The sequence below is a fragment of the Myotis brandtii genome, unplaced genomic scaffold (genome assembly GCF_000412655.1).
Source record: "Myotis brandtii unplaced genomic scaffold, ASM41265v1 scaffold1037, whole genome shotgun sequence".
Taxonomy (NCBI): domain Eukaryota; kingdom Metazoa; phylum Chordata; class Mammalia; order Chiroptera; family Vespertilionidae; genus Myotis; species Myotis brandtii.
In genome coordinates this window covers 521,372-546,691 of record NW_005353483.1, presented here as the reverse complement: position 1 = coordinate 546,691, position 25,320 = coordinate 521,372, and the positions used below count along the sequence as shown (strand labels likewise).

Below are 25,320 nucleotides of genomic sequence, written 5' to 3'. Positions count from 1 at the left end.
ACCTCTGCTGCTGCCACTGCCGGCAGCGCAAGCCTCAGCTGGTTACCTGAGCCTCGGGTGGCCCTGGGCGGCTGGGGGGCTGAGGGAACTGGGTGCTGCCATCTTGTGGCTGTGGGTGCTGCCATCTTTGAGGGTGTGGCAGTCAATTAGCATATTCCCTCCTTATTGGCTGTGGGTGCCGCCATCTTTGCAATGGTGTGAGGGTCAATTAGCATATTTCCTCTTTATTAGATAGGATTTCTACAAATGAATTAAGCAGGAAGTTATACTAAACCAACTAAAACAGAAATGCTAGGTTTAAATTCTGACTTGAATGCTGGCCAAAATAATAAGAGAGCTCACACTGGGGACCACCCACAAGCAAGCAGAGAAGTTCTTGAGTCCTTCTTTGGAAGAGTATGAACACTTAACTCCCAGGACACATCTGTGGTTTAGTGATATGAAGTCCTTTGTCGCTGTTACAGAACTTTAAATTCATATACTTCATTTGTTATAACCAAACCATCCTACATACTTCATACAATCATGACCTTTGAAAAGAGGCGTGAATTAAGTTCTTAAAAATAAAGGTACTCTAACTGAAAAAGTCATATAAAATTTCCCTTTGTGTTACTTCTTGTAAACTATCATTCATTGAATTCTGCAATGTAATTTTTTTTCTTCTTTGAAAGCAACTTGCACGCTTAACATTTTTTTAGTCTTCTTGGGGTGATTTTCTTTTCTCCACAAAAAACCAATTAAGGACGTTGTACCAATTTACTCTTACTTCCTTCCTGTTCATTGAGTTTAAAGTGGGTATAGGCGAGAATGCCAAATAATGTACATAACATGCCAAGACACTGATTAACTGACAGCGGATCCTTAAATAAAACATAGCCTCCAAATAAAGTGATGCAGAACTTGAAGTGTCCAAACATGTTGTAGCTGAGGTTTTTGGATAAGGATAAAAAGGAATAACAGGCTAGGTGCTATATTCACACACACACACACACACACACACACACACGGGCAAGGGCTTCCTGTGGCTGGAAAGAACTGCTTGACACACAGCTGGAACAGCTAGCTGTCCACCCTGCCCCTCGTCTAAAGAACAACAGGAGCTTCAGTGAAGTGCTGGGTGAATCCTAGTTCCACAGGTAGGTTTCAGCAATGAGCCAGTGACAGGAGACTGCGTCAGCTATTCTTGCTCACCTCTCCGAAGAGAGAAAAGGGGCTAAAACAGAAGGTTAGGAAAGGAATTCCGAGCAAGGTAGAGGGAAGACGTTTTGTACAGCAATTTATGGCTATTTCGAAGTGCCATTTCTAATAATAACTTCCCTTGGCAAGTGAGGTGAGATGCGATGTGTAAGGCACCAGAGAGCTGCCTCAAGGCAAGCTCACCCTATGCTTATTCAGGAGGGTGTCGGGGGAGGGGAAGGAAGCAATACTGAGCCCCAATGACATGCCAGGCACTAAGCACCCTATGTGTTAGCTATAGTAATAGTTATCAGCAGCAGTATTTATGCATAATAAACACCTGCCAGGTGGTGCCTGACACATAGTCTCTCAAACACGCAAACAACCAACCATCATTTCGTAGATATTATTTCCCCCATTTCATAAGTGACGAGAGTGAGGTCCGAGAGCTCTCACACCTTGCTCAGGCCCACAGGTAGGGGCAGAGCTGGCGTGCGCACCTGATCTGCCTCACTTCAAAGCCTAGGCTCTTTGCTCTGTTCTGGGGCCGACTGAGCAGCCTGGAAGTTCCTCTCAGCAGGAAAGTGCTGGCGTGTCACAGGGTTACCTGAGCTTGCCTGACCCAACAGAGGCGACTTCCTCAGAGACAGGATCTTCCCAAGGATCATCATGAGAACTATGCTTATTTCCAATGAGGAGCTATCTTCAAGTGCACTGCCTCTACCGCTTTGGCATTCCTTTATCCCCCAGCCTCTTTTAAGTAGATCACGATGTGTTAAAGATATTTACACAAGAGGGAAGGCTAATTTAAAGAAATTCTTCAGTGAATCCTTTTGTCAATAAAGAGGAGCAGCTATACTTGGTATTTACAATTCCTCTCTCCAATTTTCCACTCGTTAACTTTCACTTCGGCACCCTGAAAGCTCTTCTCAAAACTGTAGGACCTCTGCCTGTGAACCCCCTCCATGGATTACCAGTCTCGCTCGCACCTGACCTGTCGGTGGCATCCCTCCTCACTTGGTTTCTACAGCACTCTCCTTCCTTTCCACCTCGGTCGCGCCTTCCCTGTCTCTTCCGCCTGGCTCCTCTCATCCCTCTGAGCTCGAAACACTGAATGGCGCAGGATTCCATCTTTGGGCGTCTTTTCTTCTACTTGTCTGCTTGGCCTTCTCAACCAGTCTCACCACTTTAAACCACTGGCTCTCTCTGGACTCTCCCCAGCTAAGACCCTGAGCTTCCAGACCTGTTCACCCAAAACTGAGCATGTGCTCTTCCTCCCCACCCCCAAACCTCAGGGCTGTCCCATCCCAGCTGATGGCAACTCCATTCTACCATGTGCTCAGGACAAAACCAAAGGAGTCAACCTTGTTTTCCCTCATATTCTCCACATCCAATTTGTCAGAAAAACCTGTTGGTTCTACTTAAATATATCCAGCCCTGGCCGGTGTGGCTCAGTTGGTTGGGCGTCTTCCCGTGCACTGAAAGGTCACTGGTTCAATTCCCAGTCAGGGCACATGCCACGGTTGAGGGCTCAATCCCTGGTAGGGGGTGTGCAGGAGGCAGTCGATTGATATTCTGTTCTCACATCAATGTTTCTCCCTCTCCCTCTCCTTTCCTCTCTCTCTAAGAAAAATCAATAACAATATTTTAAGAAATACTCAGAATCCAATAACTTCTCACTGTATCCACTGCTACCACCCTGGGACCAAACCACTGTTACTTCTAAATTAGAATATTGCAATGGCCTCGACAATTTCCTTTCCTGCCTTGCTTCGTGCAGTCCAGTGGTTCGGTTCAATGGTAGCAGTGGATATAATGAGGGGTGGACTCTGCCACCTAGACAAGGTCTGATACATAACTGGGGACAGGGAGTGCTACTGGCATCTACAGAGGCCAGGGATCCTGCCAAACATTCTACGATGCATAGGACGGCCCCTGCAACAAAGAATTGTCTGGCCAAAAAGGCCAATAGCACTGATTTGGGAAACACTGCTTTACTCTATTCTTGACACGGTGGACCAGAGTGACCCTATTAGAACATAAGTAAAATCATGTCATTTCTCTGCTCGAAACTCCAGTGGCTTCCCTTCTCACTCAGAGGGACGGTCCTTCTGTAAGAGCTCTGCCCCACCTGGCTCCCTCTCACCTCTCAGTCCTACTACACACCTCCCTCTGCGCTTCCTGCTCCAACCACAAGGGCCCCCTTGTTGCTCCTTTGGGCTCCTCACCCACTGTTCCCTCGCCTAAAATGCTATTCATCCTGATCTGCCTTGTAACCTCTTTCCCTTCAGGTCTTTACTCAAAAGTCCCCTTCTTACAGAGGCCTTCCTGACTTCTCCCCCTAAAATTTCACTCTGTCTGCAACATTCCGTATCCTCATCCCTGCTTTATTTTTTCTCCCTGGCACTTAACACTAACTAACATAAATCTGTATATTTTCTTTTGTGTTTTGTTGATAGTCTGTTTAAGCCCATGAGAGCAAAGATTTTTGTCTATTTCATTACATCTCTAGTGCCTGACATATAGTAGATATTCAATATGTAAATAGTAAGTCACTGAACAGTTTACAGTGGGTGTTCAATAGATGTTTGTTGAATGCATAAATGTTCTTATTAAGGGCACACACTTGGATGCCTTGACGTGGCAGCATGGTGCAGGAGTTTGGGGACCAGACTGCATGGTTTGAAATCTAGATGCAGCACTTCTCAGCTACACGACCTTGAGTTATTGACACTCTCTGCACCTCAACTTCCTCCTCTGCAAAATATAGTAATAGAATTTACCTCACAGAGCTGCTGTGAGAACTAAATGCCTAACATACCCACGGTGATTGGAAAAGTACCTGGCACAAAATAAACATTTATTAAGTGTTGTTCTTTTAAAAAAGTGATTATTATTGCTGTTATTTATTGATAATTGGCAAGTAGGATGCTTTTTTACTTTGATGACATCAGTGTTCACTCACTTATATAAATCAGTCCACTATGACATAACATTGCTAAACTACCTCTCTGATGTAAAGAAGTCCATTCTTTGCATTTGCCTAAGAGTGGAGCAAAGTGAAATGAGAAAAGAAACAGAATGACAAGCAGAATGTTAAGAACTGGTAGTTGAGTTTGATTCAGACCTTCAGGGTATGACTTCATTTCTTAAATACTGAGAAAAACAGGCACACCCATATCCACATATGTACAAAAACATATGCTAGAATTCAGAGGTCACATGCCAATTTCAGAGGCCTGGTTATATTTTGTTATGTGGATAACCACACCTCTACTTTATTACTATAGATAACTGAGAATTGACTGAAGACCCAAGCATCCATCCCATTATTCAACCCACAAACATTTCTTTAACCCCACTGTGCAAGAAATGGTTTTCTATGTTAATTTTGATAAGGGAAATGGTCATCTATGACGTGAGAAAATGAAAGAATGTTCATGATACAGAAAGCTAATGCATTTTCCCAGTTCGCATTTCTTTAAGTTTCTACAGACTTTAGTGTGGAATGAGATGATTAATGATTAAAAATAACTCACTCTACTCAAATTAGGCCATGCAATAGTAATTGTCAGACTCAAGAAAGTTAATGTGATGGTGTTTTAGAAAAATATAAAAGACTATGCATTTGTAAGTCATTAGGAAAAGGATACGTGACTGGTGAAGTGTTCCCAATGATCCAATAAATTGATAAGTTCACCATGAAAGCTATTACTCCAGATAGAAGCACCATAAGCTACAAATAAAGCAAAAGAATCATTAATGCAGCTTCAATCATTATAATCTTCAAGTGAAAATACATTTCATTAGGCATTTCTAAAAACTCAAATATCAACCATTAGGAACAAAATTTTTAAAAAGAATCAATTTAAACCCTGGCCAATGTGGCTCAATTGGTTGGGCGTTGTCCCTTACACCAGGAGGTTGCCGGTTTGTTTCCTGTTCAAGGGCACATACTTAGATTTGGGGCTCGATCCCCAGTAGGGGGTATGCAGGAGGCAGCTGATCATCGATGTTGTGCTCTCACATTAATGTTTCTCTCTATCTTCCTCTCCCTTCCTCTCTCTAAAAATCAATAAACTATTCTTTTGGTTTTTTTTGTTTTTTTTTTTTAAAGAATCAATTTGAAAGACAACAAGAATTGAAGGTAAAAGAATAGAATAAATAATATTCAGAAATGTAATTTTGTCTAAAAAAACTGAAAGGAAAATCTATACTAATAATAGAGGAATATGCAAATTGTCCGGGATGCTGTCATGTAAGGACCAATCAGGAGGGGGGGGACGCGGCAGAGAGCTCTCAGCACACCTGTGCCTCAGGTCCAAAGGGCAAGGAGAGGAAGGGAGAACAGATAGGCAATTAAGGGGATCAGGCCAGGAGGGAGGAGCAGATAGGCAGTTAGGGCGATCAGGCCAGGAGGGAAGAGCAGATAGGCAGTTACGGGGATGAGGCCAGGAGGTGAGAGCATTTAGGTAGTTAAGGCGATCAGACCAGAGGGGAGAGGAGTTAGGAGGATCAGGCCAGCAGGGGAAAGCAGTTAGGGCCATCAGGCCAGCAGGGGAGCAGTTGGGGGCATGAGGCAGACAGGTAGGTGAGCAGTTAGGAGCCAGTGGTTCTGGATTGCAAGAGGGATCCCGGATTGGAGAGGGTGCAGGCCGGGCTGAGGGACCCCCTCCCTGTGCATGAATTTCATACACCAGGCCTCAAGTTCTCCAATAATATCCTGCCTCTGAATGTGAATATCCAAGTTCATTTTCTTATCCATCTGAAGAAAAATTACTTTTTTAAAAAATTTATTATTATGAAAGTAATACATGTTTATCATAGAAAAATCAGAAAATAAAGAGAAACATTAATTCTTATAATCCCAACCATCAACCACTGTTAATACTTTAGCATATATTCTTCCAGATCTTTCTTCTATTGAATTGCTCATATTTGTTCTTATTTAAATTAAATCAATATGTATTCATTGGATATCTACAAAACGAGGCCACGCCTTGTGAGGAACACAGTATGTTCTTGTCCTCAAAGAGCTTAGAAAACACTTAAGGACACAAAGTCATGGTAATCATAGCTTACACTTACATAGTCATTATTATGTGCCAAGAATTGTCCTAAATATTTTACATATAAAAATTTTTACATATATTACTTCATTTAATCCTCACAAACCCCATGAGGTAGTAAAATATTATCCCTTTTATAGATGAGAAAACAGGACACAGTGAGGTGAAGTAATCTGCCTGAGACCACACAGCCAGGAAGTGGTGGGCTGAGATTTAAACCCAGCAATCTGGTAATGGAGACCCTGCTCTTAACCCACTTTCTTATGCTACCTCTTAGCCACATGAAAGTGAGAGTGCAATGCAAGATTTCTGGCTCAGGCAATAAAAGAATATGAGCTACCTCATTTATAGGCAAACAGACAATATAGGTTCTATATGAATCTCTAGGCAGGACACACCATTTTGGGCTGGGATAATGAGAAAAGTCTTTGGATTTCAAATGTATGTGTCCATTAAAGAAAAAAGAGGGGGCGGGATTTCAAGCAGAGGGAACAGTATGGGTCAAAGCATGGAGGCATGAAAACAAAAGGTACATACATAGGATAGTGAATAAGACAACTTGGCTGAGGACTGGGGAACAACGTGGGCTGAACCACTGTATACGTATACAGCATTCTGTTCAAACCTATCTCACACTTTTATTTTAAAAGTTATAAAGTCATTTTTTATTTCTAAAATAAGAGAGTTTAGATAAAATATTAGTTATGATTTGAATTAGTAAGTAGTTTACATTCCAAAGAGATGAATAAGTCATATTTGAAGATTCTTTCTGTCTCATGTGGGTTTTTTCAGTTTCAGATCAGCACAGTCATAAGAGGCCTAGTGGAGTTGGATTTGTGTCTTACTTAGGTAAAAAGAGTAATCTGTCATTTGTTTAATAAAAGTGAGGCCCATTACATTTTCTTTCTTTATCTTATTTTTTTATTAAATCGATTGGGGTGACATTGGTCATAAATTTTCAATTAAGAGAAACTTGCTCCTTAAATATTTTTAAAAATATATATTTTATTGACTTTTACAGAGAGAAAGGGAGAGGAATAGAAAGTTAAAACATTGATGAGAGAGAAACATCGATCAGCTGCCTCCTGTACGCCTCCTACTGGGGATCGAACTCGCAACCAAGGTACATGCCCTTGACCAGAATCGAACCCTGGACCTTTCAGTCCGAGGGCCGATGCTCTATCCTCTGAGCCAAACTGGTTAGGGCAACTCCTTGAAGATTTTAAAAACTGTTCCTAGAAATATATCATTGTTAATTTTATTGAGTTCACAGAATGTTACATACTTATTCTTGATGACTTAGCATTAAAAATACAATTACAAGCTCTATTTTGAGGCAATGATGCCCTCTAGGGACATTAAAGAAGGAAGGTGACTTTCCCTTACTGAAATGGCCTTGGACTGCTGTACACTAAGTTTCTCTGACTTGCCTTATGGTCTTTCTGCTGCTCTCTTCTTTCAAATTTGTCAGAGGACCTATGGCAAAAAACCTCTCCCTTTCTAATTTAAGATGTCTACGCTGCAATGGTTTGAAGACCAGATCACTAAGATGGTTAGAACTTTTGTAAGATTAATAGGAAATATCTGACAGAGGGGACAGCAATTTCTACTTTGGAAAAAAGGGTTTGTGTTGGTGGGGGCTTGCCCGGGGTGGGAATGGCTGGCGGGGGGAGGGAGGGGTGTCAAGAGGGAAAAAGGAGACATATGTAAAATTTTAGACAAATAAAAAAGGGGATTTACGTCAAAGCACGTGAATTTAAAACAACTATCAATCTGCTTACAGGCAGCACAGTGGATTGGTTAAGAATATGGACTTTGGAGCCAGAAAGCATCGATTCAAATTCTAGCTCTGCTTACTAGCTGTAGGATCTCAAGTCGGTTACTTAACTCTCTGTCTCTGTTTCCTCATCAGTCAATATAGGGAGAAAATAGCATGGATCCACACAATAAAATTGTTATAAGCAAGTTAATATTTGCAAAGTGCTTATAATAGAGCCTAAAATAGACTGAGGGTTATGTAAGTTTGATAAGTTAACACCACTAACAAAAAAAGACATTCCTATTGACTGTGTTCCAAAGGTTACATGGGAAGCAGACATTCCTTCCCTAAGTGGGAGATTATACTTTCTAACTTAAAATATCACCAAAGTACATATCCCTTTGATCTGGCAATTCTACTCTTAGGATTCTATTTCATTAAAAAAAAGTACCAGTTCACCCTAGCCGGTTTGGCTCAGTGGATAGAGCATCGGCCTGTGGACTGAAGGGTCCCCGGTTCAATTCTGGTCAAGGGCACATGCCTGGGTTGTGGGCTCGATCCCCAGGAGAGGGTGTGCAGGAGGCAGCCGATCAATGATTCTCTCTCATCATTGATGTTTTTATCTCTCTCTCTCCCTTCCTCTCTGATATCAATAAAATATATATATATTTAAAAAAGAGTTACTTTAAAAAAAGATACTTTCATGAGATATTACGTGAGAAAAGTTAGATACAGAAAATCATGTGATATGATGCCATTTTTGTAACCAAACAAATGTTTATTTATGTATAAATACATGTGTGCTTTGTGTATGTTGATATATGGGTATGTATACCAAGGAGGAAAATATGAAACAACAAATACTAAATGTTGACATGTTTTACTTCAAGGGACAGGAATGGGATAATGATACGTGGAAGTGTGCATGGGGAAAAGGAATCCATGATGGAAAAAAAAAAGCATATATGGTAAGGATCCGTGCATATAAAATTATATATCCACACATACAAACACACATACGTGTGTGTCTATGTATCTGAAAAATAGATAGATGAAATAATCACAAAAAAGATAAAGGTGATTATCTTGGTTTTAGAGGACCTTCATTTTCTTTATATTTTTATGTATGTTCAAAATCTATACAATGACCATGTACTATTTATATTATCAAACAAATCCAAGCAGCAAGTGAAAGTTAACTATAAGGGAGCTCCCCTAAGACTGTCAGCTGATTTCTCAACAGAAACATTTCAGGCCAGTAGGGAATGGCACAAAATATTCAAAGTGATGAAAAGCAAGGACCTACAACCAAGACTACTCTACCCCACAAGGCTATCAGTTAAAATTAAAGGAGAAATAAAGAGCTTTCCAGGGAAGAAAAAGCTAAAGAAGTTCATTACCACTAAACCAACATTATAAGAAATGTTGCCCTAACCGGTTTGGCTCAGTGGATGGAACGTCGGCCCGTGGACTGAAGGGTCCCAGGTTCGATTCCGGTTAAGGGCATGTACCTTGGTTGCGGGCACATCCCCAGTAGGGGGTGTGCAGAAGGCAGCTGATTGATGTTTCTCTTTCATCGATGTTTCTAACTCTCTATCCCTCTCCCTTCCTCTCTGTAAAAAATCAATAAAATATATTTTTAAAAAAGAGAAAGAAATGTTAATGGATTTCTTTAAGAAGAAAGAAGATAAAAACAAAATCAATAAGCCTATATTTTCACTGTAAAAAAGTAAAATAAAAGTAGGTGCCTGAATTATTTGTGGGCTATAGCATTGAGTGGTCAGAACAGTAATCAGGCATTAGCAGACCTGAATTTTAGGCCTGGTTTTGTCACTATCTGTCTGACCCTAAGCAAGTCCCTTAATCTTCATGCCTCAGTTTCTTCATCTAAAAAATAATCCTTACACCAAACCGGTTTAGCTCAGTGGATAGAGCGTCGGCCTGGGGACTGAAGGGTCCCAGGTGTGATTCCGGTCAAGGGCATGTACCTTGGTTGCAGGCACATCCCCAGTAGGAGGTGTGCAGGAGGCAGCTAGTCGATGTTTCTCTCTCATCGATGTTTTAACTCTCTATCCCTCTCCCTTCCTCTCTGTAAAAAATCAATAAAATATATTTTTAAAAAATAATTCTTACTTTGCTTCCCTGAAAGGATAATGATGAATATTAAATATGAGGATGGATCTGAAACAGTGCTCTGAACATTAAAATTGCATTAATAATGGAGGGATTGTTATTATTTTGTTTCTTAGACACAAAAAAACAATTAGAACTCACCAAAGCAGAAACTGACCAGGGGCTGAAGAGTCCTCCTTCTCCAAACAGTGGCTCAAAGAAGGGCACTGCGACCAGCAACATGCCCGATGACATTGGAGCCTGGTAGTACAGCAGCTGCATTGAGTTAACTTGCAATTCATGCTGTTTGGCTCCTACCCACTGAAAATTAGGAGATAAAACCAGTTAGGCAGAAAAAAAAATAGTATTACTATAAAGCAAAGATGCAACTCTAGCCACAAAGATGGAAATGTGGGGCACAGGACTGGGGGAAGAGGAAATGCCTGATTATTCTACAAAATTTCAAAGATCAGTAACATATACAAATGTTCTTAAAGCACCGTGGATGAGAGGAGCTTTATTAACTCAGTGTCTGATCATGTATTTTCTTTTTTTTCTCATTTTAGTTTTTTTTCTTTCTTTTGATCATGTATTTTCTTCTGAATTATAAAGAAGAAGAAACAGATCCTCTCTTCCCTCCTGATTCTAGTAAGTAGGGATATCCATGCATACATGAGCCCACAAGCATAAGAGATCTCAGGAAAATATGTCAGGAATGGAAATTTTGGTCATTAGTAGGAATACAGATGCAGTGTCCGACTTCATTTCTTTCTAAAATGCGCCCCCACAAAAAAACTGGGGGAAAGGGCAGACTAATTAGAGACAGACAGGAACCTCAGTTACCCCAGGTGGCTGCCAATGTTTGTGGCTAGAAAGGTGTGTGAGGTCTTTCAATTCACTTTAAAAAGCCCAGTCAATGGTAAAAGGACTGAGGTCTTTCAATTCCTCTTTATGGATGACTTTTCTGTGGGTAATCTCCCACTAATACACGTCGAGAAATGAGATGATCACAAACCCTAAACAACTATATCATTCAGCAGAATCAGCACCTCAAAGCCAAATCCCACCAGTCCTCTAAATGCTTCACAATTATAACTGCTTAAAGAAAGCTTGATAGGGCGGTTTGAATACGATCTGGCAAAAACAGCCAGGCATTTGAATAACTGCTCCTACATAATTCTTTTTCCTGTCGGTCTGGGTATCCTATTACATATACTCTAAGTCTATAGAACTTCACCAACACAAAAATAAAAGAGCAGGAAATCTGACACATACTCCTGCTAGCCTTAACTAACAGTCTTCTGTGACCATGAAGGACAAAGAATTGATTCTTCTGCTGCTGGATCCTTGGGGCACCAGTGAGCAAAAATGAAGGCAGAGTGTACCCCTGTCCCTCTGGCAGCCTCGCCAGGCAGCTGGGTATCTCTGACACAGACCCGCCTGGTGAGTCAGGGCCTCTACTTCCTCTTCTTGCAGCGCAGCCTGGCTTCTGCCCACCACCCCTCTAACGCAACTGCTCCCTCAAAGGGCACCATCACCTCCAATAGCTCCATCCAAAGAACTCCCTTCCAATCTCCTCCTGCTGGAGCTCTCTGCAGAATCTGAAAATTTCTCTTGGAAGAACCTGACCTCTGGTTTGCACTGCTTCCTTCCTCACCCCTTCCTTCACTTACTGTTTTTAAGGTTGGTGTCTGGCCTTCCTCTTTTAACTCCCTAACTGATTTCTATTACTATCTGCTGACATCTACAGCTCTGACCTCTTTCCTTGAGCATCCTTAAGCTCACATCTTCAACAGTTTATGAGTCATCCTCACCCGCAAGCATGTCAAACTCGCAGCTGGTGGGCCACATGCCTTGTATATTTAAAGAGGAAAATTCCTTTTACCATCGACTGGACTTTTTAAAGTGAATTGAAAGACCTCACACACCTTTCTAGCCACATTTATTTAAACGAGGCATGAGGCCCGCCTGTTGCGAGTTTGACATGCTTGAATCAGGACTTGTTTAGAATCAAGCTCATTTCTTCCTCCCCCAAATTAATTCCTCTTGCGTTGCTCCAATAATTGATATAATCTCCTCCAAGGATCAGACTCCTTGCTTTCCTTGCTCTCACATTCAGTCAGGTCCCACTCATTCTTTCTTTAAAAGGTTTCTGGAGTGTTTTCCCTGACCTATTCCACTACCACTGTGCTTCATCAGCACCCTCCTGTCTTCTCCTTGAACCATGGAGAGCTTCCGAACTGTTACCCTTCCTTCCCTCTCTTATTCATTCTTCATTACCATGAGTTAATTTTCTAAAACACAGGGAATGATCAAGTGACTCCCCTATCCACACTCCTTTCCTGATGCCTGCAGGGTGAAGAGCACACTTCCTTCTCATGACAGCTAAGACTCTGCCATCTGGTCCCACCCACCCCTAAGCCTTGTCCTTCCACAACAGTCTCACCAAACAAATCAAGTTCTCCAAGAATGCTCCATCACTGCAAAGAAAGACCTCTGCTATATTTATTTGCTAAGCAAATTCGCCTGTTCTTCGATGTAAATTTTTCACGTTTCTATGAAGACTTAACCCACCACCTTCTGGGGTAGAACAGCCACTTCCTCCCCGGTGTACCTCAGAACTCTCCTCATACCCTGAGCTATCCTACTTGTGATCAGCTGTCTAAACGTGTTTCTACAATACTGGATTATAGCTGCTTTTCATCTTTGTATCCTCAAGGCTAAGCATAAAGCAGAAGAAATGTCTGCTGAATGAATCAATAGTCTTTCCACAACAGTATTTCTACAAAGCTGACCACTCATCTTTTAACTCCTTCTAATGCCCCAGCAGAAATAACTGAGAAATTATACCTGGATACAATGGGAAAATGCAACTTTCTTTAAAATGAATTTTGGGGAAATATACCTATTTTGTAACAGTACTTTTACCACTTACTAATAATGAAGAACTCTGCCCATTTGTTAGTCTACAATCATTCCTTGGTCACTCTCATTTCAAATATCCACCTGAGGGATATTGAATCCTTTGATTCTAATCTATAACATGTTGGGACTTGTGTGGACAAAAATGTTCATATTGGCATGAACAGTGAGTGCTCTGAATTTAAATTATATATAGTGAATACAAGAAAGTCTAATGTTCAACAAAAGTTCTTGCCATATTTAATAAATATTTAATCCATACTGGGCAAAGAAAAATAAGTTCATTTAGCAGAAAAGAATGCTCATTTACTTTATCTAAAACAAAATTTAAACTCACTGCAGTACACCCAGTATAATGTTCTTAAAGCACAAAGCTGAGCTTCCTCTGGTTACTCTCTGCAGTAAAAGATAATTTCTGGGAGCCAAGTGACAAGACTGAGTGGGTGCTCATCCTTTCATACCGCTGGTGTCTTTTTCATACTGCTTCTCTGCCACTAAAATATGTATTCAACCCCAGAATGTTTACATAACAATGTTTCTGAAATGATCAGTATTATAAAGTTTAAGATGCTAAGGGTGTATCATTAAACTTCTAACACTCAGTAAGAATGCCTTAGTTTATAACTAGTGGATGTTTGCAAGAAAAGTAAAATTGGTTACACATTTTGACTCTAATTTCCCCATGCAGGCACACCCAGAATTTTCAGTCCAAGGTTTCCAGTATAGAGAAAATACTGTTTCACTGTACCCTACACCAAATTACTTCCCCGCCCAATATAAAAAACAAAAAATATACTTGTTCAGATTTTATGGTAATGAAGTAAGTGGATCCATGAGCAAATTTTTAATGAATGCCTGCTATATAGGCAAGACACTGTGCTAGTACAAGAAGTGAAATACCCATTGCTATAAAATATTGATATAAATTATCCGAAGCCAATATACAAGTTGTAACAGTAGCGTATTTTTTGAGGCAAAGATTTATAAATCTGTAATTTTCCTTTCCCATTCAAATTTTTGAAAGTGTACTCACTCCTTTCATAATGTTATAATTTAAGAGTAAATGATACATGTAACCCATGAACTCAGTCCTCAAGCAAAAAGTCTTATTACTCATTTTGTGAAGAATTCCCAGAAAATGCAACACCACCCCAAACTCAAACTGTTAAGCATGGGTATTATACACTTACAAACAGGTAGGTGGGTATTTGGTGAGCATCACACACCCAAGTTTCTCTGTCTCCTTTCTTCTCTTCACCTTGAGTCAGACAAGTTATGCAATGATGCTTTCTTCCTAACAGTCTATTGTCTCTATACTGTATTTTATAAACCTTGGGATACAGCTTCAATTATGAAATCTGCTAAAAAGGCACATAAAGAAAAAAAAATTACCAACCACTTGATAAAGGGATGTAACTAAAACACCAAGAGCAGCAAACACCATTCCAAGGAAATTAAACTTCACATCGTAATAAGAATTTAGGATTACACCTAAAGTTATAGGAATCTGTAAAGAAAAAGAGGTAAATGTTGTTCAGATTAAGTTCAAGAGTATTCCTTTCATGGTGTCTTACAAAGTTAATTTTTAAAAAAATCACTAGGAAACAATGAACCTCTACACATTTTTCTTTTCTATTTGAAAACATTGACTGTTAATCCTGTTTCCTTAAAGTTAAATATGATAGTTCTCATTTAATTCTATTTAAAACTTTGGGTAAAATAATGAGTTAATGCATTGCACTTTGCAAGAAATGAATACCATATGTAGGGACATAGGAGGAAAAGAACCCTCAAATTAGTGTCTAAACAACATATAAACATAAACATATAACAATAGCATTTGGATCTTAAATATTGTAAATTATTAAGAGCTAAGATTATTTTAGTCCATTTCCTTCTATTTATAGATGCAGAAATCACTGCAGAATGTGGCTGCTGACATAGTCTAAGGCATATTTTATCTTAAACCTTTAACGTTTATCATACATGGTTTGGTTCCCCTGGGGGAGGTGGGCTGTTTTCGGTTTGAGATTTTGCAGATATCTAATGGACTGAATTGCACTACCCAATGCAGCTTTCTTTTCTTACCGACCACAGCATTTAAGGATCTCCAACAAACAGTAGTTATTAAAATGACCAAGCACACTTGTAGGCTAAGAGCCCAAGGGAGTGTCAGGATGGCTTTTTTCCATCTCCCCCAAGTAAGCCTTAAACTAACATGCACACAGATGACACGTGTGTGGACTTCAAGATGATGAAAAAAAGCGTGGCGCAAGGTTAAACATTCAAAATTCCCGGTGAAAAAGACAGTCCAGGAGGTGGGATGCTAGAGGAGCGCCTTGCGAAGCTGAAGCTACTCACCAGCGTGAGCTGTATTCTGGTGGAAAAGGTTTTCTTGTAGCAGAGGGTCTGGATCACTATGATCACCGGCGTGGTCATGGCCTTGGCCAGCTGATAGGTGCCGATGGTGTTGTTCTGCAGAGAAAGGTTGGTGAAGACCACGAAGCCACAGAAGCTGAGGGCCAGGAGGAGGAGCTTGGAAGGCGGCAGACTCTTGGGGGCAAAGATGTTCAGCTTCTGGCAGAGGTACAAGCCCAGCCAGGTGACCACAAAGTGCACCAGGGTCAGGCTCATGTTGGGGAAGCCGTGGTGCACATAGATCCATTTGTTGAGGAACACGATGCAGATGGACACCAGCAGGTTGAGCAGGAGCCCGGCGGCGATGCGCCCATTGCCCCTCATTCTCTCCGCCAGCGATGCCATGACCCCCCCGAAGCCCGGGCCCTTCAGCCTCGGAGAGGGACGTCCGGCCTGCCTCCGGCTGTCCTTGCCCTCTTCCTCCGCGGCCGTGTTCCCGCAGCCGCTGGCTTCAGCTTCTGGCCGGCTAGAGGGTCCCAGGCGAGCAACAGCAGAGTACACATGCTCTGCCACCGCCCATTGAGCCCGCGACGACGCGGCGGCACGTCCCGCGCGCCCCGCCCCTTGCCACGTGACTCGGGGAGTCGGCGATTCCGCCCCCAGCTGGGAGCCGAGCAGCCGCTACCCCGCGCAGGCGCACTGGGCTGTTGGTGTGCAAAGCTGCGTTCTTCATTCTGTGTTCCCCCTTAATTGCCTAACCTGGACCCTGCGGGGCCCACCTGAGTTTCTTTTGATGTTTGGTATTTTCTGTGTGTCGGTTGACTCGACTTGCTAGACTGCTGCTCTCAAGCTGATGGAATGGGCTGTGCACACGGTTGGTCAGCTTTATGTATGAGACAGGTGCTGAGCAATTTTAGTCCTCCAAATGTACAGAACAGTCAGTATGATGAAACTTCATATATTCATCATGGTTCATAAACAACGCAGATTTTCTTTTTGTTTGTTCTTTTATTATTCTAGAAAAGTATCCATTTTACTTAAGTGTTTTAATATGCTTGGTTAGAGTTGTAGATAATATTCTATCATATTTTAAATTTATTTAATCTGTTGTTATATCACTTTACTTATTCTGAACATTATGCATTTGGGGTTTCTCTGTCCCTTGATTAGCCTTGCCAGTGATCTATTTTATGGGTCTTTTCAAAGATTACTTCTACTGATTTTGTTTCAAGTCATTACTTTTTTCAGTCCAACTCCCCCCCACCCCCAACTTCCCAATCTCTTGAATAGAATGTTCAGTTTGTTTAAAGGATTTAAAGCCGTGAGTTCCCCTCCCCCCCTAAGAACAGCTTTGCCCACAGTCCTCTGGACAATGTAATATACTCATTGTCCTTAATTCCTAAGTCTGATTGAATTTTAAGAATTATTCAGATTTTGAGCACCTGCTTGGTGCCAAGCACTGTATTTGGCACTTGGAGATAATGGAGAGTAAAACCAATCCAGACCCTTTCTTCTAGAACTTAGTGAGAGAAACCTGGTACTCAACAATTATAAACCGTAATGAATGAATGTTGTGAACAAAATATGGTCCTATGAATGTGTAAGAGAATTTGATCTAAACTTGGGGAGGCAAAGGTGGCCAAGAAATGACTCAAACTAACATTTGAGAATGAGTGAAGTTAATTAGGCAAAGTCTAAAGTCTAGCTTTCTTAACATGGTCTTTCTGATATGCTTTTTTCCCCCTATCAAGCCACCAAACTCTATCATACTGTGTTATGTACCTTTCCATTGTATGCTTATATTGCCATCCTCCCTTCCAGTTTGGACCTACAGGTCTCTACCTGATCAAGGATTTATCATGTTTACCCTCACCTGTTTTCCAATTAAAAGCCTAGGCTTTAATTAGCCTATCTTTGTTGTCTCCTTGTGATTATAGATTTGGACTGATAATCTTAGCATGGATGATAAATTATATTTTTATCATTCCTCTATTTCTTATACTGTATTTTGAAAATAGTTAAACTATGAGCTCATAGTTTAAAATATCCATTTAACCCATTTTGACACATTCAACAAGTTCCATGCCCTTTTCCCTCCCCAAATAAAAGCTAGTTTATAAGAACCATTGTGTTGTTTCCCAGGGAAGTTCGTCGTGTCATCAGGCTAAAAATAATAATTTTTAAAGTCCACTTATTTGTTCTGTCCTTAGTGCAATTGTATTATGTTTCTAAGTTAACTATTAACAATGTACATAACTTGACATCATTTAAAAAAGTTAAAAATATCTAGCAGATTCCAACTGCCTGTTGGGTTAGGGTTACAATACTGTCATTCAAGGCCTCCCTTAGACTGATGCCATCTTTGACATTCATCCAATTTCCCAGTTTCAGACTTTTACCTCTCCAGGCTGATTTAGTTGGTAAGTGGCTTTATTTCCTTCAGCAAAGCACAGGAGCCCTAATCCTTATCAACCTGAAATGTGATTGTCTTACTCTCATTTTTACATGTTGAAAATAGAGGTTCATGGATGTTTTCTTGTGGCTAAAATGGGATGAGGATAAGGTTCAAACCCAAATTTCTCTGGCTCCCTAACCCATTTCCTTCCTTTTTGTTATGGAAAAATGCAAACTTGTGCAAAGTTAAAACAGTATGGTAAGCCCACTTGTACCTATCACTTGGTTTCACCAACTGCCATTCTTGTTTCATGTATACTCCCCACCCTTCCATTCAGTTTTTAAAAGGTATATAACTCTTAAACTGTACAATTGTTAAAATGTTTTTTATTGATTTTTAGAGAGAGAGGGAGAGGGATAGAAATATCCATGAGAGAGAATATCATCGATCGGCTGCCTCCTGCACACCCCTTACTGGGAATCGAGCCCACAACCCAGGCATATGCCCTGACTGGGAATCAAAGTGTGACCTCTCAGTTCCTGGGTCCAAGCTCAACCGCTGAGCCACACCAGCAGGACGAATTGTACAATTTTTGACAAATGGATGCACCAATGTAATCCACACTCATTAAGCTATAGAACATTTCCGTCACCACACAAAACTCCCTAAATTCCTGCCCACACCCAAGAGGAAGCCACTGTTCTAATTTTTTCACCAGTTCTAGAACTTCATATAAATAGATCATACAGTATGTACTCTTTTTGTGTCTAAGTTCTTTTGTTGAGTAGATCAATTCTTTCCTTTTTATATTGCTAAGTAGTACTATTTTTGTGTGTGTGTGTTTTCAATCTTCACCCGAGGATATGTTTTTCATTGATTCTACAGAGAGGAAGGGAGAGGGAGAGAGGGAGGGAGGGAGGGACACACACACAGAGACGTGGATGTGAGAAACATTGAGAAGTTGCTATGCACTCCGACAGGGATTGAAACCACAACCTGGGTGTGTGCCCTGATTAGGAATTGAACCTGAGAGTCTTTAGTGTATGGGACAATGCTTAACCAAGTGAGCCACACCGGCCAAAGTAGTAGTACTGTTTTATATAAATACTAGAGGCCCGATGCACAAAATTCATGCAAGAGTAGGCCTTTGCAGCTCTGGCTTCCTCGGCCTCGCAGCCCTGGCTTCATCAGAAAGGTCATCCGGACGGTTGTTCCGCTGTTTGGTTGATTTGCATATTATTCTTTTATTATAGATTCCACAATTTGTTTAGTCATTCTCCTAATGACAGTATATGGTATAAAGTGGGGGTCAAGTTTATTTTCCATATAGATATTCTGTTGTTCTGTCACAATTTCTCAAACTCCACCCAAATTTTTCATTTTGAAAAAATTTAAATCTATAGAAAAGTTGAGACTAGTATAATAAACATTCTTGTGCCCTTTCTGTAGATTCACTAGTAAGCATTTGGCTGTATTTGCTTTATCTTTGTAGACTTTTATTTTAAAGCCTAAACCATTTAAAATTAAAGTGTAGACTTCATGACCTTTCATTTATAAATATTTCAGCATGCATCTCTCCTACCTAGCCACAATACCATTATCATACCTAAGAAAATTAATATTAATTGAATCATCCCAACTAAAATGCAATCTATTTTCTGGCTGGAATTTTGATGGGAATTATGTTAAACCTGAATATCAATTTGAGAAGGGATATCTTTACCATGTTGAGTCTTCTAGTTAATGAACATGGTGTGTCTCTCCGTTTATTTTACTCTTCTTTGGTTTCTTTCATCAGTATTTTGTAGTTTTCAACATACAAATCCTATACATGTTTTGTTAGATTTACTCTTGCTTATCAGTTCATATGGCTCTATCACATTTAAAAATGGATACATAGTAAGATATAAAAATTAAAAGGTTTTGATAAGTAAGTATTTCGTCTTTGGATCACTTTAGCTAGAAAACAAGGCAGAGTCCATGTCTCTATTATGATCAACAGTACACTGCTATCTGCTTTAGGTTCAGGAGGAGTACCAACACCCATTTCTGATGTAAGCCAGAATGACTCAAACTTAGCTATTTAGAAATCACCCATAGCTTCATTTAAAAAATACAAATTCTATGACCCCATTCCAGGCTTCCCGAGCCCAATATCTCTAGAGCTGGCACCTATAAATACATATTTAACAATTCCTCAGGAGATTCAGATGATTAGCCAGTTTGGGTAGTTATTAACCTAGACCATGTTTCCTATTAGACTCACATTGTCTCTCCCTTTCTTCCCATTTATAAATCCTACACTGTAGTCAATGTGGCATATTTGCCGATTCATAACATACAGTGCTACTATTTCTCAGTCTTGCTCATACTGCTTTCCTACTCTATAGTGCCTCACCCTTCTTGTGCTTTAACTTTGCTTTTGCAAATTGAGTGCATTACTCAAATCCCAGCCCAAACGCTACTTCCTCGGGGACCTTTTAGCTGGAAATAGTTTCTTCCTGCTCAGATTGGCTGTATTTCCTAATGGCATTTACAATGTATATTGATCGTATTTCCCCTCCTAAAAGGCTGAATTAGATTTTACTCATTTTGCATTCCTCAAGTTATTCAGTTTACTGTGTGCCGGGTCCCACACCAAGTCTGTACATGCGTCATTTCAGTGGCAGGTTTGCTGAGAGTTAATAAACTGGAAATGTCTTCAAAATAAAGAAAACAATAGCTTAATATTATTTTAGAAAACATTCTTCCTATGTTCATCATCTTAGCTGTACTATTTAAAGAAATACTAAATTTTATGATGAGAAATTACATACCTGGCTTAAATCTACTTTCCATCCTCTTCATAATTTTAAGATACCAGAGTACTGATGATCATAGGAAAAAAATGGAATGGAATTTTAATTACTTATTATATAACAGAAACAATCCTGGAATTTGTAAGAAAAGATTTTAATTTTTACATAATTTTATTAATAAACACAGGGAAATACTGATATAATACACTAAAATTTCAGTGTCACCATAATATTCTGAAAAGTACAAAATTCAAATGTCTACTTTTTAAAAACATTTCTCCCCATGATAATGCAAAAGAAAAGCCCCAGTAATTACAAATATGTATATTTTACAAAAAACTCTATTTACCATGGAAATTAGTAAGATTATACAGAGTAGATGAGTTATGACTGAATTTCATATCCTAATGGGTCAAGTCCCTGGTCTAGAAGCATCAAAGAGGATTCTCTTAACTTCTGTAGCAATTTCCTTAGTTCTTCCTTAGAAAATACCTGATTTTTAAAAAAGAGAAAAATGTTAAGAATGAGAACAAAGAAGAGTAGGAACTTATAGTCAACTAATCAACCTGATTAGCTTAATACAAGAAGAAATTCCTTTTTAATATTTATGTAGCCAGAGGCCAGTACATTAGCATAGTTAGGAATTTCAAAGCTGTTTCTCTGAGCCAGTCTATATACCTCTAACTGCTTAGGAATGTATACATATTTTGAAAAAACAAAACAAAACGAAAAAACAAAAACAAAAACGGGCACAATCATTAAAATGAGACTATTTAAGAAAATCTAAGTATAGCTGACCAAATCACTAAAATTTAGAAGCGCAGATGCTCTAGAACTTACCAGATACAGTTTGTGGCGCTCAGAAGATACCATATCGGCTAACTGCAGGCATTCCTGATATTGACCCGTATTGTGCAATATGGTGTGAAGCAGAAAACACAACATTGGCAGACAAAGCTTTCTCAGTAGAACCATCTGATGTGTTCTTTCATGGTCTTCTTCAGCATCCTACAGACAGACATTAAGTAGTCATAAAGTTGTTAAAAATGACTACCTTTCAAGCATCCTGTCCAGATATCTTCCAGGCAGAAGTAACCTTTTTATTTCCGGAATTTACAGAATACTCAATTTGTGTGTTTCTCATGGCATTTAGTACTTTTGTAACTGATTCTCAACCCAGCCTACACATTAAAGCTCTCTAGGCAGTTAACAAAACAAAACAAAAACCCAGCCCTACCTTAGACTAATTAAACTAGAAACTCTGGGTGTAGAACCAAGTATTTTTTAAAAGCTTCCCAGGTCATTTAAATGGACAGCTCAGAGGTGAGAGCCACTGCTTTATATATGTACTAGAGGACCGGTGCACGACATTCATGCACTCAGGGGGAGTGGTGGTGTCCCTCAGTCCGGCCTGCGCCCTCTAGCAGTCCGGGAGCCCTTGGGGGATGTCCGACAGCTGCGGAGGCGAAGGGAGAGGCTCCCGCCACCACCGCTGCACTCGCCAGCCATGAGCCCGGCTTCTGGCTGAGCGGCACTCCCCCTGTGGGAGCTCACTGACCACCAGGGGGCAGCTACTGCATTGAGTATCTGTCCCCTGGTGGTCAGTGCGTGTCATAGCAACCGGTCGTTCCGTCGTTCGGTCGATTTGCATATTAGCCTTTTATTATATAGGGTTACTCATACTACTAAGACTTATCTTTGTATCCCTAAACTGAGTTGGATACATGTATAATTAAAAATTTTGGTCCACGCTAAAACCGGTTTGGCTCAGTGGATAGAGCGTCGGCCTGCGGACTGAAAGGTCCCAGGTTCGATTCCAGTCAAGGGCATGTACCTGGGTTGCGGGCACATCCCCAGTAAGAGATGTGCAGGAGGCAGCTGATTGATGTTTCTGACTCTCTATCTCTCTCCCTTCCTCTCTGTGGAAAATCAATAAAATATATTTAAAAAAAAAAAAAATTTTGGTCCAGGCCCTGCCCAGGTGGCTCAGTTGGTTAGAGCAGTGGTCGGCAAACTCATTAGTCAACAGAGCCAAATATCAACAGTACAACTGAAATTTCTTTTGAGAGCCAAATTTTTTAAACTTAAACTATATAGGTAGGTACATTGTTATTAACTTAATTAGGGTACTCCTAAGGCTTAGGAAGAGCCACACTAAAGGGGCCAAAGAGCCGCATGTGGCTCGTGAGCCGCAGTTTGCCAACCACGGGGTTAAAGCATTGCCCTGATATGCCAAGTTTTGGGTTCAATCCCTGGTCAGGACATATACAAGAATCAACCAATGAATGCATAAATAAGTGGAACAACAAATCAAAGTTTCTCTCTTCCCCCGAGTGAACATATTAAATCTGAAGAAATAGTTTACCCAAGAGTCAAATATTTCCATTCTCTAGCTCGTATTTTTAGTTTAGGTTTAAATTATGGGATGTTCAGTTATAAGAATAAAGGTTATATAAGAAGTATAGATGCTCCTATTCTGAAAAAAAAAAAACTTAAAAAACAAAATAAAAAACTTTTGCCCAACCAGCATGGCTCAATGGTTGAATGTAACCTCTGAACCAGGAGATCATGATTCCATTGCAGGTCAGAGCACATGCCCGGCTTGCAGGCTCAATCCAGTAGGTAGCCAATCAAGGATTCTATCATTCATGTTTCTATCTCTCTCTCCCTCTCTGAAATCAATAAAAATATATTTAAAAAAACAAACTTGTTTTTTGCTTTTAGCTGCAAACAATACACACAGCTTACCTCTCTAACATCTACCATCCAGCCTCCATCAACAAACAACAGGACATTATACATTTTTTCCTTCACGTCAGCAGTTAGGGCATCCAAATGCCCTTTCCAAATACCATAATCCATCTGCAAAACAAACATAAGGCAGATATATCGTGGACGAAAACCACTAAATAATGTATTTGTAAAGTGCAGACAGGAATATATATGTGGAACATCATTCACAAGCAGCGATTTTCAACCTTTTTCATTTCACAAAACACATAAACCAATTACTAAAATTCTGCAGCACACCAAAATTACAGTTTTTGCCCATCTGACAAAAAAAAAGAGTATAATTTTGATTGATTTACCAAAAAAAAAAAGTTATTACTATTTTTGCTCCAAAGTGACTTTTTAAAAAGTCAAAAATCAGGTGCCTAGCCTGGCCAGTGTGGCTCAGTGGTTGAGTGTTGACCTAGGAACCAGGAGGTCACCATTCTATTCCCGGTCAGGGCACATGCCCGGGTTGCAGGCTTGATTCCCAGTGTGGGGCGTGCAAGAGGCAGCCAATCAATGATTCTGTCTCATCATTGATGTTTCTCTCTCTCTCTCTTCCTCTCTGAAATAAAAATATTTTTTAAAAAAATCAGGTGCCAATACTTGAATATAAGGATTTCTGATAGCAAGTATTAACCAATCAGTCCTAGCTGTGTGGCCCAGTTGGTTGGAGCATCATCCTGTACACCAAAAAAGGCTTCAGGTTTGATTCCTGGTCAAGGCACACACCTAGGTTGTGGATTCCGTCCCTGGTTGGGGCACGTATGAGAGGCAACCAATTGATGTTTCTCTCTCTCTCAAATTAACAAACATATCCGCAGGTTGGGATTAAAAAAAAAAAAAAGAATTAACCAATCAGATGCAACCTTATTATGCAACTTGATCAATAAGATACAACTCTATTATCTGACCTATATATTTATGATTCGAGACAGGGCATTCATACCAGATGGCCATTGTTGTGTTGGCTGTTGTCATTTTTTTATTTGACAATTTAAGAAAAGAGGTCAGTGCCCCTGACTAAATAGTTAGGTATTGCAGATTTTAAAAATTCTTGTGGCACACCAGTTGAAAATCACTGTTTTAAATTGTTGACATTCAGTTAGCCAAATATAAAAATAAACATCAACAGACTGCAGTTAAATAAAACACTAAAATAACAGCTTTGTACATGAACATTACTATCACCTGAAGGTAGGTTTCAGGTCTAATTAATTCTCTACAGAAAGTTTTTTTTTTTTTTTCAAAGTAGAACACAAACAGCAAGATCATCTGTTATAATAGGAATATTGTTGCTGAAAAATGACCTCTTTAAGTATACGGCATGTGTTGTTAAGGTACAATACACAGGTTTTAGCTATAGTCAACTTACATCATATTTCTTTTCTTTGTGCTCATGAGCCGTTTTCTCAATAAAGGTTGGTTGAGGTACCAAACTAGGTTTTTGTGGGGCTGAATTCATATGTTTAAACCACTCATTAAAGGTTTCATGGGCTTCCTAAAAATGAAATAAAATAGAAAAATACAAAAGAAGTTTTCACATATGTTCAACAGTTTTTCAAATTTGGTTCTTAGAAATAATTTTGCAGCATCAAGAAATAAAACTTTAATATTTACTTTTTATGCAAAATAATCATTGGAATAAATGTTTTGTTGAGTGACAAACACTAGTAAGGTTTATATTATACTAGTAGCCCGGTGCACGAAATTCGTGCACATTAAAAGGGAATTAATTGCCCTAACCAGTTTGGCTCAGTGGATAGAGCATTGGTCTGAGGACTCAAGGGTCCCAGGTTCGATTCCGGTCAAGGGCATGTACCTTGGTTGTGGGAACATCCCCAGTGGGGAGTGTGCAGGAGGCAGCTGATCGATGTTTCTCTCTCATCGATGTTTCTAACTCTCTATCCCTCTCCCTTCCTCTCTGTAAAAAATCAATAAAATATATTTAAAAAAAAA

General features: G+C 40.0%; 2 protein-coding genes across 4 annotated transcripts in view; both read right to left on the bottom strand.

Moving 5' to 3' along the window:
- Positions 1-167: 167 nt before the first annotated feature.
- SLC35E3 (solute carrier family 35, member E3) lies at positions 168-16,014 on the bottom strand. Of its 3 annotated transcripts, none has more exons than XM_005856605.2 (5): positions 15,400-16,014; positions 14,435-14,545; positions 10,279-10,437; positions 4,830-4,912; positions 670-924 (listed from the first exon to the last, which is right to left on the bottom strand). In XM_005856605.2, exons 1-5 carry the CDS (start codon positions 15,799-15,801, stop codon positions 738-740), a joined length of 942 nt encoding a protein of 313 aa, XP_005856667.1. In that variant the 5' UTR covers positions 15,802-16,014; the 3' UTR covers positions 670-737. The 3 variants fall into 3 exon arrangements, with proteins under 3 accessions (XP_005856668.1, XP_005856667.1, XP_014393125.1); XM_014537639.1 differs by lacking the exon at positions 670-924 and adding an exon at positions 4,501-4,556; XM_005856606.2 differs by lacking the exon at positions 14,435-14,545 and having other exon boundaries at positions 168-924.
- Positions 16,015-20,722: 4,708 nt separating this feature from the next.
- Positions 20,723-25,320, bottom strand: part of NUP107 (nucleoporin 107kDa) — a 46,340-nt gene continuing 41,742 nt past the window's right edge. Inside the window, exons 25-28 of the mRNA XM_005856604.2 lie at positions 24,737-24,862; positions 23,338-23,451; positions 21,430-21,597; positions 20,723-21,081 (exon numbers count right to left, since the gene is read on the bottom strand). Coding sequence (XP_005856666.1) covers positions 20,974-21,081; positions 21,430-21,597; positions 23,338-23,451; positions 24,737-24,862 — 516 coding nt within the window. The 3' untranslated portion in view covers positions 20,723-20,973. The remainder of the gene's footprint in view (positions 21,082-21,429; positions 21,598-23,337; positions 23,452-24,736; positions 24,863-25,320) is intronic.

Coding starts and splice junctions, on each gene's coding strand:
- SLC35E3 (XM_005856605.2), bottom strand. CDS start 15,801: ATGGCATCGCTGGCGGAGAGAATGAGGGGCAATGGGCGCATCGCCGCC. Junction 14,546..15,399: donor CCAGAATACAGCTCACGCTG/GTGAGTAGCTTC, acceptor TTTTCTTTACAG/ATTCCTATAACTTTAGGTGT. Junction 4,913..10,278: donor CCTGGTCAGTTTCTGCTTTG/GTGAGTTCTAAT, acceptor CTTTATTTGTAG/CTTATGGTGCTTCTATCTGG.